The following is a 14,289-nucleotide window of genomic DNA, read 5'->3' as shown; positions in this document are numbered from 1 at the left end:
GGCTGGTTTGTGAGATCCATAACCTTAATATCCAGAAGAGCTCCTGGCTTAAACCCATATAGCATTGGAAAAGGTGATCAAGAAATTTCAGCCAATGGAGTGTGCCGGGAAAGGTGCCACTGTGCTCCAAAGCATGGCTGAGGAGGGAGTTCAATCAAGTCTGGGGCAGTATGGCTGTGAAGTGCCCGGCAGGATTGACAGGCACAGCAGAGAACCAGACACGATTCTCGGGACTGAACCAGAGTCAAAGGACTGGGAAAAAGATAGGGCATTAACCCAAGTCAGAGGTGGGCTGCTATCATTGTGGGGGAGATCATCCCTAAGAGACCTGCCATTTTTGGGTATTCATGTGCTTCCGATGCAATCGCAGGGGGCGCATCCAAGCATGTTGGTGTGCTAGACAAGTGCGCCAATGCAAAAATAATATAGCAGCAGCAGCAGTCCACAGTGCGACTGAACATTGTGGAGAAAAGCTCTGAAGATGAGCATGCGATGTATCGGTTGAATGCAGTCCAGTTGAATATGACAGCCCCAATTGAAATAGTCTTAAGGGTAAATGGCAAACCCCTTAAAATGGAAGTCAACACCGGGGTGACCATTAGGGGAAAGCACACTTTCAAATATATCCATGCTGGAATTCAGCCTTTAAGTTTGAACAGCATTACAGCCAAGCTCTCCATGTATACTGGGAAAGCTTTGAAAATCTTTGGAACCACAAACACACCAGTGACGTACTAAGAGCAAGAGGCCGATCTTCCCTTATAATAATCTTTATTAGTGTCACAAGTAGGCTTACATTAATACTGCAATGAAGTTACCGTGCAAATCCACTAGTCGCCATACTCCAGCGCCTGTTCAGGTACACTGATGGAGAATTCAAAATGTCCAATTCACCTAGCAAGCATGTCTTTCGGGGCTGGTTTAGCACACTGGGCTAAATCGCTGGCTTTTAAAGCAGACCAAGGCAGGCTAGCAGCACGGTTCAATTCCCGTACCAGCTTCCCCGAACAGGCGCCGGAATGTGGCGACTAGGGGCTTTTCACAGTAACTTCATTGAAGCCTACTCGTGACAATAAGCAATTATCATTTCATTTCATTTCACTTGTGGGAGGAAACCGGAGCAGCTGGAGGAAACCCAAGCAGACATGGGAGAACGTGCAGACTCCGCGCAGACAGTGACCCAAGCGGGAATCGAACCTGGGACCCTGGCGCTGTGAAGTGACAGTGCTAACCACTGTGCTACCGTGCCCCCCATAAATTCATTAACCATGACTACTTATGTGAGGTCATTGAACTTCTTGCGGCACAGCATCTAGGCCCTTGAGGCTTATCTCCAGGCATTGACCACAATGCCTATCTGCTTCCACAGCTGGTCGAGTGAGTGTTCTGGTCCCTTGTAGATAGATAGTCTCTCTCTGCCACTAAGCACCTCCTCCACCAAGTATTCAGCACAACGCGGGAAGCCGTGGAACATGGTTTCTCCTTGTTGCACCATAATTAATTCCCCTTCTTGCTCAGTGTTTCTTCCACAAATAGTTCCAGCACCTTTTCCAGCCAGGGTGCACCTCCCTTTAGTGGGATGCAGCCGGCTCTGAGTGCTCGTCTCCCACAAATTTGGGCCCTCTGAGGCATGAAGCCACTGAACAGTGCCTTTAACACTGGCTGCATGCAGCAAAATAATAGACAGCTCAAAATTGGTGTTGCCTGCACATGAAACAACAGGCGCAGGTCCATATTGCATCACCATAAAAAATATGGAGCATACCTCTTCATTCACCTGAGGAAGGAGCAGCGCTCCGTAAGCTAGTGACATCGAAACAAACCTGTTGGACTTTAACCTGGTGTTGTAAAACCTCTTACCATAAAAAATAAGAAAGAGCAGCAGGAGTGGACCATTAGGCTCCTCAAATAGTCATCCGGACCTGAAATGTTAGCTCCCTTTTCTCTCCACAGATGGTCAGACCTGCAGATTGATTGGGGGCAGACAGAAGGGTGGTGGGAAGGCCACTCGATGAATTGTATGGGACCCGGCGCTTACAAACCTGCCAGCAGGACACAATAAAATTCTGCCCCATGTGTGGTCTCACCAAAGCCCTTTTCAAGTGTAGCAAGACTTCCTTGCCTTTGTACTCCAATCCCTTTGCTATTTGCTTTCCTAATTGCTTGCTACACCTGCATGCTAATGCTTTGTGTTCCTTGTAAGAATACATTGTAGGCGCGATTTAACAGAAAACACCCAGAATCCCATTGAGGGTGCATTCAGCGGGGTGTTTCCCAGTGCTTACAGCACAGAGAACGATCCCGCTATTAAACGGGACTCTGTTCTCTTGTTGGTCCTTGTCTAGGAAGGCTCCGCAGAGGCCACACTTACCTTCTTTTCCTGTACTGAGGAGTTTCGATCTCTAGACCCCCAACGCTATCCCTGAACCCCCCCAATACTACAACTTACCGATTGGAGGCCCTCGAGCCCTCCTCACCCCACCTCATAAGGACACGCCTCATAAAGGCAGGGAACCCCCGGGTCCAAACCCCAGCATGAGCAAGGTGTCACCTGGTCACCTTGGGATTGCCAGCCTGGCAGTGCGACCTAGGCACCATTGGTGCCCACTCACTTAACCTGTCTATATCCTTTTTTCATCCTCTTTGAGTCACAGGAACTTAGGAACCTAGGAGCAGGAATAGGCCATGTGGCCCTTCAAGCCTGCTCCACCATTCAATAATCTGATCTGATTGTGACCTCGGCTCCACTTTCCTGCCTTCCCCCCATAACCTTTGACTTCCTTGTATAATAAAAATATGTCTAACTCTGCCTTAAATAAATTCAATGCCACAGCCTCCAATACTTTCTGGGGAAGAGAATGCCACATACCAATGACCCTTTGGGGAAAGGATTTCGCCTCACCTCTGGCTTAAAAGGGAGACCTCTTATTTTTAAATGATGTCCTCCCAGCTTTAGTCTCCCCCACAAGAGGAAAAGTCCTTCAGGTAACTACCCACAAGTCCCATCAGGTAACCACCCACAAGTCCCGTCAGGATCTTATATGTTTCAATCTCTCATTCTTCTAAACCCCAATAGGTATAGTCCTAACCTCTTATGGTCCTCTTATGGACTGATCTGATCTCTCCATGCATCTTCTCGGCTGTGTAGCACTACACTCTGTATTCTTCACCCAATGTAAATGCATTTGCATTATAATAATAATCTTTATTAGTGTCACAAGTAGGCTTACATTAACACTGCAATGTAGTTACTGTGAAAATCCCCTAGTCGCCACACTCCGCCACCTATTTGGTTACACTGAGGGAGAATTCAGACTGTTCAAATCACCTTATTAGCATGTCTTTTGGGACTTGTGGGAGGAAACGGGAGCACCCGGAGGAAACCCACCCAGACACAGGTTGTTATGTGTCTATTGTATGTCCTATGCTTTTCATGTATGGTACGATCTGACTGGACTATATGCAGAACAATACGTTTTACTGTACCTCGGTACACGTTACAATAAATCGAAATCTAAACCTGTTCAGCCTTTCTTCATAATATAAGCCCTTCAATCCAGGAATGAGTTCAATGAATCTCTTCTGAACTATTTCTAAAGCAATTATATATTTTCTTAAATAAGGATACCAAAACTGCACACAATACTCCAGATGTGGTCTCACCAAGGCCCTGGACAGCTACCCTAAAACTTCCACACTTTTATATTCCACCACACAACTTACTTTGCAATTGCTTTGCAATTGTCAGCAAAACCTGGATGCATAACCCACCATCTCTTTGACAAGGTCATTAATATGGAACATTAATTGCAAAGAGTCCAGCACCGATCTTGTGACACTCTTCGTTACAACCTGCCAATTTGAAAATTATTAATTTATCTCCACTCTCTGCTTCCTGATCATTAAATAATTCTCCATCCATGCTTATATAGGGGGCAGGATTCTCCATCCCGCCAGCCAGCCAATGGGGTTTCCCATTGTGGGCAGCCCCATGCCGCCGGGAAATCCCGGGGCATGGGTGCGCTGCCGGCGCATCGGAGAATTCCAACAGCGGAAAATCCAGCCCATTGTCTCCAGAACATAGAACATAGAGCATACAGTGCAGAAGGAGGCCATTCGGCCCATCGAGTCTGCACCGACCCACTTAAGCCCTCACTTCCACCCTATCCCCGTAACCCAATAACCCCTCCTAACCCTTTTTGGTCACTGAGGGCAATTTATCATGGCCAATCCATGCACGTCTTTGGACAGTTTGGAGGAAACCGGAGCACCCTGAGGAAACCCACGCAGACACGGGGAGAACGTGCAGACTCCGCACAGACAGTGACCGAGCGGGGAATCGAACCTGGGACCCTGGCGCTGTGAAGCCACAGTGCTAATCACTTGTGCTACTTTGCTGCCCTCATGAACTTCATGAACCTCATGCCCTCAACTTCATAAACCCTTATTTTGCATACTAATCTTTTGTGTTGTGGAGATGCCGGCGTTGGACTGGGGTGAGCACAGTAAGAAATCTTACAACACCAGGTTAAAGTCCAACAGGTTTGTTTCAATGTCACTAGCTTTCGGAGCGCTGCTCCTTCCTCTGGTGAATGAAGAGGTATGTTCCAGAAAAATATATATAGACAAATTCAAAGATGCCAAACAATGCTTGGAATGCTACCATTAGCAGGTGATTAAATCTTTACAGATCCAGCGATGGGGTAACCCCATCTTTTGTGTGATATTGGATGTGATTTTCCCACTGCATCGCACCCAGCTCTGTGCCAGGCACGACGGGTGAATTGCTGGAGGTGTCCAGATTAGGCTCCACTCCGGGTACGAAACCTCAAGTAAGTCACCCTACTTGTGGCGCAGGCCCGATCTAGATCACGCCCTCACTGTGTGTGAACCAGATAATGATATTAATGGCTCATTTGAATATCCTGACGCCGTACTCACCCGGCGGCTGGGTGTCAATGGCCGCGCATGTGAGTAGTTAACCAGATGCCGTTCAGCACTGGTTTCCACCTTGGGCAGTCTCACAGGCCATTAGAGCCCCTGGGTGGTCGTAAACAGGGCAGGGTGGTACCCTGGCACTCTCCATGGTATTAAGGCACCTAGGCACTGCCAATCAGGCACCTTAGCAATTCCACCCAGGCACCTTGGTACTGCAAGCTGGACACCATGGCAGTACCACTTGGGCCCCTTGGCAGTGCCAACCCAGCACTTCCAGAGTACCAGTGCCAAGGTGCCTAGTGCCAGGTTGGTACTGCCAAGAGTTTGGGTACATGCCCATGAAAGGGGGGGTTCAGGGGTGTTTGAGAGGGCTACAGAAAGGTTGGGGGACTGAAGGGTGCTCCTGAAAGGGGAGGGTGCAGAGATCGGGGCAGCCTTTCAAAATGACGCCCCAGTCTGTGAGGAGTCGATCCTGCTGGTAAGCTCAGCTCTGCAGTGCAGGAAAATTTTCTTTTTTAAAATAAATTTAGAGTACCCAATTAATTTTTTCCAATTAAGGGGCAATTTAGTGTGGCCAATCCACCTACCCTGCACACTTTAGGTTTTTGGGGCGAAACCCACACAAAAATGGGGAGATTGTGCAAACTCCACAAGACAGTCACCTGGGGCCAGGATCGAACCTGGGACCTCGGTGCCATGAGACAGCAGTGCTAACCACTCTGCCCAGTAAAATTTCCTAAGTGTGGCCTCGATGGGAAGAAAGTCCCCGAGGCCCAAAAAAATGGCTAAGTGCCTTTGAATAGTGGCGTCAATCTCGGCACTGCAGTCGCCGAGAAACAATCGCGCCCGAGACCAGACTTGGAAATCTTTCTGGTGAATTGGAGCTATTTTATTGAATGCCTATTCGAAATCCAATTATACTACATTTACTGGCTCCCCTTTATCTATTTCCTCAAAAAAATCTAATACATTTGTAAAACACAATTCTCGTGGCCATCAATATTTGAGATATTGAATTTAGCCCCCAGTAAATATAAGAAAAAGGAAACTTAAGCACGGGAGGTAATTGCAGATAAAACTTTTATTCCACTAGTAATATTCCTGATGGGATATCAACCTCGCAGCTGCTTGTTTTTATATTTCAGGTTGAAACTTTCATTGCACGTCATTTACAGTAATTTTACTACCAACACCATGTTATCAAACCTAACAACAGAGAAGGTGCTGTTACTGCACCATCAATCAAGATATGGAGAATGAGCTACTGTAATAGTACAGCCCATCATTTTCTTCACTTACCCTTTTCTACTAGTTGCTATTCCAACATCAGTTAATTTCATTCCTACACCTACAGAAAAACAATTGGAAAGAGTGTGTCTTTTACAAATTCTGCAAAACATGCACAGAAGTTATAACATAAGTGGAAATAAAATGAAAATCTGTTAATATTGAATGTCTAAAATGGTGGTAATGGAAGTTAGTTGGAAGCAAAAGAACAGGTTCACAGTGCTGGTAATATCCTTCATTAGAAGACTCGTGAAGGTTGCGGACTGAAATGTTAACTTTACATTCCCTTTCAGGTATTGACTGTGTCTTTATGCTTTTCCAATTTTATTTGAGCAAATAGGTAACCAATAAGTACTGTAAGTGATGTATAAAATGCAGTATGTGCGTATGGTATTGTTCCAATGACAAATGTGACGCAGTCATATATTGAGACAATACTTGAATACCTGCAATTTGGCTATCAAAAGGGAATTTGCTTTACACTTGGATAATTAATATTTGAAAGGCTACATGTAAACTGCAGGGGTAGCACTAATTGCTTCTTCAAAAGAGGTACATTGGTCTAAAGCCTCGAATGCTAAATGTTTCTCCTGATAATTATGACATTCCTTTCGATTCTGATAATGGATCAGTTATTACACTTAAACTGGCCAGTCACAGGGGACCTCCCTCCGGGTCCTCGCCATGGCGGCACTCCCATCCCCACCCAAAAAACACTCCAGCAGCCCGGTGGTGATAGCCACCCTCCAGTCCTGGAACCAGCTGCGGCAGCAATTTGGCCTGACCAAAATGTCAGACAAAGCTCCCATCTGTAACAACCATAGGTTCACACCAGCACTGACTGACGCTACCTTCAAAAGGTGGAGACAAGATGAGGGGACACTGACAGTCAGGGACCTGTACACCGACGGCAGGGTCGCGACACTGGATGAACTGACAGAGAAATTCTAGCTGGCCTGGGGGAACGAGCTAAGGTACCTGCAGCTCAGAAATTTCCTACGAAAGGAGACAAGGACTTACCCACAACCGCCATGACAGACATTACTGGAAGAGTTACTGGACACAAGCATATTAGAGAGAGGAAACTGTAGCGACATGCACGACCGACTGGTAGAAGGGGCCGACACCGTACTGGACGCAACAAGAAGGAAATGGGAGGAGGACCTGGGGAGCAAGATAGGCTGGGGACTCTGGAGCGAAGCACTGCATAGGGTCAACTCCACCTCCACCTGCGCAAGGCTCAGCCTGACGCAACTAAAAGTGGTACATAGAGCCCGCTTAACAAGAATCCGTATGAGTAGGTTCTTCCCGGAGGTGGATGATAGGTGTGAACGGTACCAAGGAGGTCCGGCCAACCACGCCCACATGTTCTGGTCCTGTCCCTGACTTGTGGAGTACTGGACTGCCTTCTTCGAGGCAATGTCCAAAGTGGTGGGGGTGAGGGTGGAGCCATGCCCGAAAGTGGCGGTCTTCAGGGTTTTAGATCAGCCAGATCTACTCCTGGGGAGGAGGGCGGACGCCGTTGCCTTTGCCTCCCTGATCGCCCACCGTAGAATCCTGTTCGGCTGGCGGTCAGCAGCACCACCCAAAGCTGCAGACTGGCTGTCCGACCTCTCGGAATCTCTCCAAATGGAGAAAATTAAATTTGCCATCCGAGGGTCAGACGACGGTTTCCACAGAACGTGGGAGCCATTCACTCAATTGTTCCGGGATTTGCTTGTGGCCAACAAACAAGCAGAAGAACAGCCAGGTAATCAGGAACCAGGGGAAAGCAGCCAAAGCATGAAAGGGGGAGATAGACCAGGAGAGGGACGGGGGGGGGGGACACAACTCAGTCTAAGAGGAAGAAAAGGCGAACCACGGGAGGGGTGGGGGGGTGGAGGAGGGAAGAGACAGGGAACAATAGAAGAGAGCCAGGTGGGAGGTAGGTGGGGCGGGGGGGGGGGGGGGGGGGGGGTGGCAGGGAAGCGTTTACCAACCTGATATCCACAGGAACAGAGAAAAAGGAGAATACAGGCGGAGGATGGGAGGGCTGGCTGAAGCGGCAGCGTGCACGAGAAGACAACGGCAGCGAAAACCGACCGGGAGAAGCGAGGGGCAACACCGGCACCAGACCCACTCGAGGACTGCCCTCTGGAAGTGCCCCACCGGCACAAACGGATGCCTACTTACATATATATAGATATATCATATCCTGTGTACATAACAGCAAAATATACTCTGTGCAAAAATCCAATAAAAAACATTTTTTTAAAAAAACAGGCCAGTCACTAACTACTGCATCCTTGGAACACACAAACATTCTTTCCAATGCAATATACCGCATTTACCTTGCAAATCAGTTACCAGGAGATTTCCTTCCGTCCACTGATATACCCAGTGTTGGAATGTGCAGCATTTCAGACCAACTTCAGATTCTTTTCTACCAACGTTTAACTCTCTGCCATCCTTCACCGAATACTTAACAAACTCCCCTATCAGTTCCTCTTCTACAGTTGCATATGGGATGCTGTTTGCAGGCCGATGAATTAGGTTTATGGGAATAATTCTAGAAAAAAAACATGATTGCATATACCTGTTACAGATGTGTAACTCTGCGTAACAAAAACATTTGTCGTTTACTTACAATAACTAAAAGAAAAGAACTATAAGATCATACAGGAGGAGGCCATTCAGCCCTACAAGCGTGCTCTGCCATTTGATTAGGTCATGGCTGATCTGGTTGTCATCTCAATTCCACTTTTCTGTCTGCCCTACCCATATCCTTTGACTCCCTTGTCTATCTAAAATCTGTCTAAATCTGACTTAAATAAATTCAATGACCCAGTCTCCACTGCTTTTTGGGGAAGGAAATTCCACACACTAAAGACCCGCGAGAAAAAAAATCTCCTCGTTTCCATCTTAAAATGGAGAAGCTATTCTTAAACTGAGTCCCCTAGTTCTAGTTTCTCCCACAAGAGGAAATTAGCATGATCATTATCGAAATTGTTCTGAAATTTGAAACTGAGGTGTGTGAAAAGGTCCCAGGTTGAATCCCAGGTTGTACAAGTGAGTTTATCTAAAAAGGATGGCAAGAATGTGCACAGTATTCCTGAATTTTCAATGTGGTCTATTCTCCAGGATGAATATTCTTCACTATGAGCAGTACAAAATGAATAAAAACAAATATTAACAATTACAGTAGTTAGACACCATGAAGCAATCACTGACAGCCATAAATCATGGAAAAGTGTCTCCTGTCAAAATCCAGGAATTCAGCTTATATGATGCACTTCCATGGCAAGCACATAATTTTGCTCTGGTCATTCCAATTACAATGTCCACTTCACTTTAGAATCAACAGTAATTAAGGACCTGGCTTTTATATAGCAGACAAGGGGAGCTAAGGCCAGTAAAAGTAAAGCACACAATTACTCACTCAGGTGCTTCCCCAAAGCCTTCTAACAATGTCCCCTCTGCTGAAAACATATTGCCATATTGCCGGGCAGCAGTCTGTACATGGCATTCCTAAAAATGAACAACACTTTTTTATTGTACTGCATTAGAAAGAGACATTTATCATACTTGTTAGTTATAGTCTTCATTCCCATTGATGATATTCTATCAACTGAAAATAAAGCATGATCATCACATGCAAGTATATACATAGAGATTAGTCACGGGAAAAGGTCATTCAGCTCAACTGGTCCATGTCATCTTTTGCCTTCCTCGTGAGAAATGTTTCTAATCACATTTACCCATCCTGTTATCATATTTTTTCAACCCCTTTCCCATCATGCACCTATAAAATCTGACCTTGAAAATTGACGTAGTTGCGTCTCAGCCACTAAGGTGGTAATAAATTTCAGTCTTACAGCTCTGCCTGAAGAAATTTCTCCTGCACTCTGTTATAAAGCTTTTACATTTCAGCTGCATTGTATTTTCTCTAAAATCTCAATATACATCCTATATTGTGATGTCTATACTGCGTCTCAATAACTGAGGTACTATGAAATATCTATATAGGCTTATCATCAACTCTTGGCTTGATATTAACAGAGCAAAACATGAGGTTGTGAGGAAGAGGTTGGGGTGTAGAACATGCAACTGAACAAAGTCCACTTGGTGGGTTCGATTAAAATTGGGACTTCTGTATGTATCTGTGTGTCGGGGTGATGTATGCCGAGTGGATTTTCATGTGACACTTCTCTTGGGTGAAACTGCCTGTGCAATGGTCTGAGGCTAGAAAATGTTTCAATTGGAACAATTTGATCAGTGAAAAAGGTGGTAAATCCATTGCATCAAAGTTACAGGGGAGGGCAGTGAAGTCTCATTCATCACAAGGATAGTCTTTAAGGAGCTTTAATGCTTCTCAAAACCAGATATTAATCATTCACAAATATACTTTTCAACTTCTTTGGAGTATCGAATGCTTTTTGTTATGCTCTTCTTCAGGCCTGCCCTTTAGGCTGCTCAAGGGAAAATAATAATGGGTAGCACATGTGCAGAGCACATTCTGCTAATCGGTGCTTCAAAATTCCATTGTGGGTCTATTGGTGGAATTCCCTGAATTTCACAGATCATGGAGGCTCTTGCCTGTTTCTGGCAGTTCTCTGGGCTGCTCAAGGCAAGGCTCGAAACAAAATGGTGACTGATCCAGATGTTAACAGCAATGGGGCAGTAAGTATTCCATTGCACAACAACCCCATTACTGCCCATAGGAGAGGATGGAAATCAACCCCTATTCAAGTGTGTGTGATAAAGGAGAGAAATTATGTGAGGAAATGTCCGAGATAAATTCTGTGGGACAAAGAACTCAATGTGTGCTTTGAGCAGACAAAAAATATTGCATAAATATAATGTACTCAGCAATCAACACTTTCTTAATTTGGCAACAGAACTCATAATAGATAATTTTTAAGTGCATGCAAAAACAAGTTTTTATTAAAGCACATTTGCATATGGAATATTTCAAGGAACTGCCGCCTTTTATTAACCTATATATTTTACCTGTACTGCCAACATATAGTTCTGTTTTATGAGCTCGCTATTTGTTTTTGTCCCATGTGAGATGGCATTGTGGATTTTTAAGACACAGTTATGTCCCGGATAAAACATAGGTAAAAAGCCACATATAACTTTGGTCCGAAATGCTTTTCGGTGCAATCCTTCACCAAAATGTAATTCTTCTGTTGCAAGACTGCCACACATCTTGACATTAAAATTGCATTCATTTGTGAGCTCCTTTTCAATTATGGGTTGTAACAACTCAATTTCCTCTCCTAAATAGAACAGAGTGAGAAAATAATGTTATTGCAGGTATTGACTATTACACCGTGAACCCATTTGATTGGCACCCCATCTACAATGTAAAGCAGTCTTACCCACCACTGCCAGTGCACCACGGCAACAGTGGGTTCCTTTTACAAGACCCACAGGAGCAACTCACCCAAGTTCTTTTGACAGCAACATACAAACCCGCCACCACCTAGATGAATGAGGGCAAAAGGTACATGAGAACACCACCTGGAGACCGTTCTCCTTCAAGGCACACACCATATAGACTTGGAATTATATCACCATTCCTTCATCATCACTGGGTCAAAATTGGAAACTCCCTGCCTGGGCACATAGCTGCTGGACATACATCAAGCATCAGTCCGCATGATAAATTTGATGCAATTAGGCAAGTGGATCTTCAGCAGTAACTACTTGCTCAATGTATCATTTCATTATCAAGTTGAAGACCAGACAATAGTGGAAATACACTTGCGTATTTTATGCTATGTTGCTCAGCATGCCTCTCATGAGAAGCTTTTGACAGCAACAAAATTCCTGTCAGAGAACTGAACCCCATGCTTATCAGTTGCCTAACGTCTTAGTGGCTCTCCTCTTTAGGAGAAAGAGGGGTAAGTGGGTCCTCTTTGAGACTGAGTTAATTCCAGTGGGGGAGAAGGTCGGAATCCTCCATGCCAAACTCAGAAGTCAATTACGTGAATCAGGAAAACTGTGGTATTCCTGGCACTGATATTTGACCAGCTGATTCTAGCTCATTAAAGGGATCTGGGGCCATGATCCACCCCACACAGCTTCAACCAACCCTGTCAACCAATGTCCTAATGAATAAAGTGTGGTGCTAGCTAAACAAACAGTGGAATTCTTACCATGTTACCTTACCTTAGTTAGGCCACACTTGGAGTATAGTGTTCAATTCTGGTCGCCACACTACCAGAAGGATGTGGAGGCTTTAGAGAGGGTGCAGAAGAGATTTACCAGAATGTTGCCTGGTATGGAGGGCATTAGCTATGAGGAGAGGTTGAATAAACTCGGTTTGTTCTCACTGGAGCGACGGAGGTTGAGGGGCGACCTGATAGAGGTCTACAAAATTATGAGGGGCATAGACAGAGTGGATAGTCAGAGATTTTTTCCCAGGTAGAAGGGTCAATTACTAGGGGGCATAGGTTTAAGGTGAGAGGGGCAAGGTTTAGAGGAGCTGTACGAGGTACGTTTTTTACACAGAGGGTAGAGGGTGCCTGGAACTCGCTGCCGGAGGAGGTGGTGGAAGCAGGGACGATAGTGACGTTTAAGGGGCATCTTGACAAATACATGAATAGGATGGGAATAGAGGGATACGGACCCCGGAAGTGCAGAAGATTTTATTTTAGATGGGTAGCATGGTCGGCGCAGGCTTGGAGGGCCGAAGGTCGTGTTCCTATGCTGTACTTTTCTTTGTTCTTTGTTCTTTCTTCTGATAGCTGCATGATTTTAGCCATTATACTCCACCGCTGCTTCTACGCATATTTGGGGCATTCTCTAAGCTTGACTTATGCTGCCTAAATTCCTTGGACTGCGGTTGAATAAGGATATTTTTTCTGATGAAGAGTTTACTGTCCACATCAGCAAATCAAAACATTCTCATTCAAAACTTGAAGGGAATGAAGTAAATTATATCAGTATTGTAGTCCTAACTTTGAACCAGACTCCCTTCAGTATTTTCCAGTGGTTTTGTTCAAAAATGTTATTAGAATTTTGGAAAATAAAAGACAAGAAATAATTTCCCATCAATTGGATTTAAACATAATGGCGGAATTTCCCCCCAAAATGGCAATGTGTCAGGTTCAGACTGAAAACTGGCACATTTTAGGCAGGTTTTCGATCGCAATCTTCCCACATTTTGCCATTTCTTTAGATGGGGGCATTTTTGTGCCGTCATTGTGAGGGGTGGGGCATAAAGACACCAGCAAGGCCGCTTCCGCAGAGTTCTGGGTGCCCTTTAGAGATTTTCTGTCGCAAATCCCGTTATGGTCCTCTCATGGGAATTTCCGGCCATAATGGGATTTGTGTCTGCACGAAAGGGGGGGGGGGTGAAAAATCGCCCTCAATGTTACAAATCCAATCGTTGTTGTACCACAATGACATTTTAATTTTTCAGGACTGGTTAGTCGGAGTGAGGTTGCCAATCTATTGTTAATTCGTTCAAAACTGCTGTCTAATTCTGGGAGCCTAAGAAATTCTGGAGTAAGAAATAGCCATTTGGGCAACCATGGAACAGTGTGGCCGATAGAAGTTGGGAGACCCTACTCCCAGGATCCACCCGGCTCGCATCCCGATCTCTCGCTACACTAAGGAGTTCCACAGAGCAGAGCTCCTCAGTGCACAAAACGGAGCTTTGTGCAGTTTCGGCCGTGCGTTCCCTGCAGAGGCCTCCATGGACCAATCCTCCATGGCAAGCCATAACCCTCAGATCATCCATGCTACCTCTATGCTCTCATGTATCCTCCCTGCCCCCTCAGATCAACCACTTCACCTCTATGCACCCATGTATCCTCCATGAGTGCCGTTTTATATCATTGTGTTTCTTGCCACTGCGAGCACCAGGAAACATGCAGCCAAACTCGCTCATATGGGACTTTGTTCTCATTTAGTTAAATCGCGCCCCATGTTTGACTATGTCCTTTTGCACCTTTTGTTAAAATGCAGCCTTAAGAAAGATCAGTTTTCTTTTCCTATTCTTCCAGAGAGAAAATGAATTGTTTCACTGATATCTCTGGACCCTTATTTCCCCTGCTCAACAAAACTGAATCA

General features: G+C 45.3%; 1 protein-coding gene across 2 annotated transcripts in view; it reads right to left on the bottom strand.

Moving 5' to 3' along the window:
• Positions 1 to 14,289, bottom strand: part of alpk2 (alpha-kinase 2) — a 115,009-nt gene that overhangs the window by 30,729 nt on the left and 69,991 nt on the right. The window contains exons 7-10 of one of the 2 annotated variants that reach the window (XM_072497346.1): positions 11,215 to 11,486; positions 9,644 to 9,732; positions 8,556 to 8,773; positions 6,238 to 6,286 (exon numbers count right to left, since the gene is read on the bottom strand). In XM_072497346.1, the coding sequence (XP_072353447.1) occupies positions 6,238 to 6,286; positions 8,556 to 8,773; positions 9,644 to 9,732; positions 11,215 to 11,486 (628 nt within the window). Of the gene's footprint in view, positions 1 to 6,237; positions 6,287 to 8,555; positions 8,774 to 9,643; positions 9,733 to 11,214; positions 11,487 to 14,289 lie in introns of those variants that run through there. The other variant, XR_011940289.1, reaches the window with a different exon arrangement.

Source organism: Scyliorhinus torazame, chromosome 3 (genome assembly GCF_047496885.1).
Source record: "Scyliorhinus torazame isolate Kashiwa2021f chromosome 3, sScyTor2.1, whole genome shotgun sequence".
In the NCBI taxonomy this organism is placed as follows: domain Eukaryota; kingdom Metazoa; phylum Chordata; class Chondrichthyes; order Carcharhiniformes; family Scyliorhinidae; genus Scyliorhinus; species Scyliorhinus torazame.
This window is presented reverse-complemented; position numbering and strand designations above follow the sequence as displayed.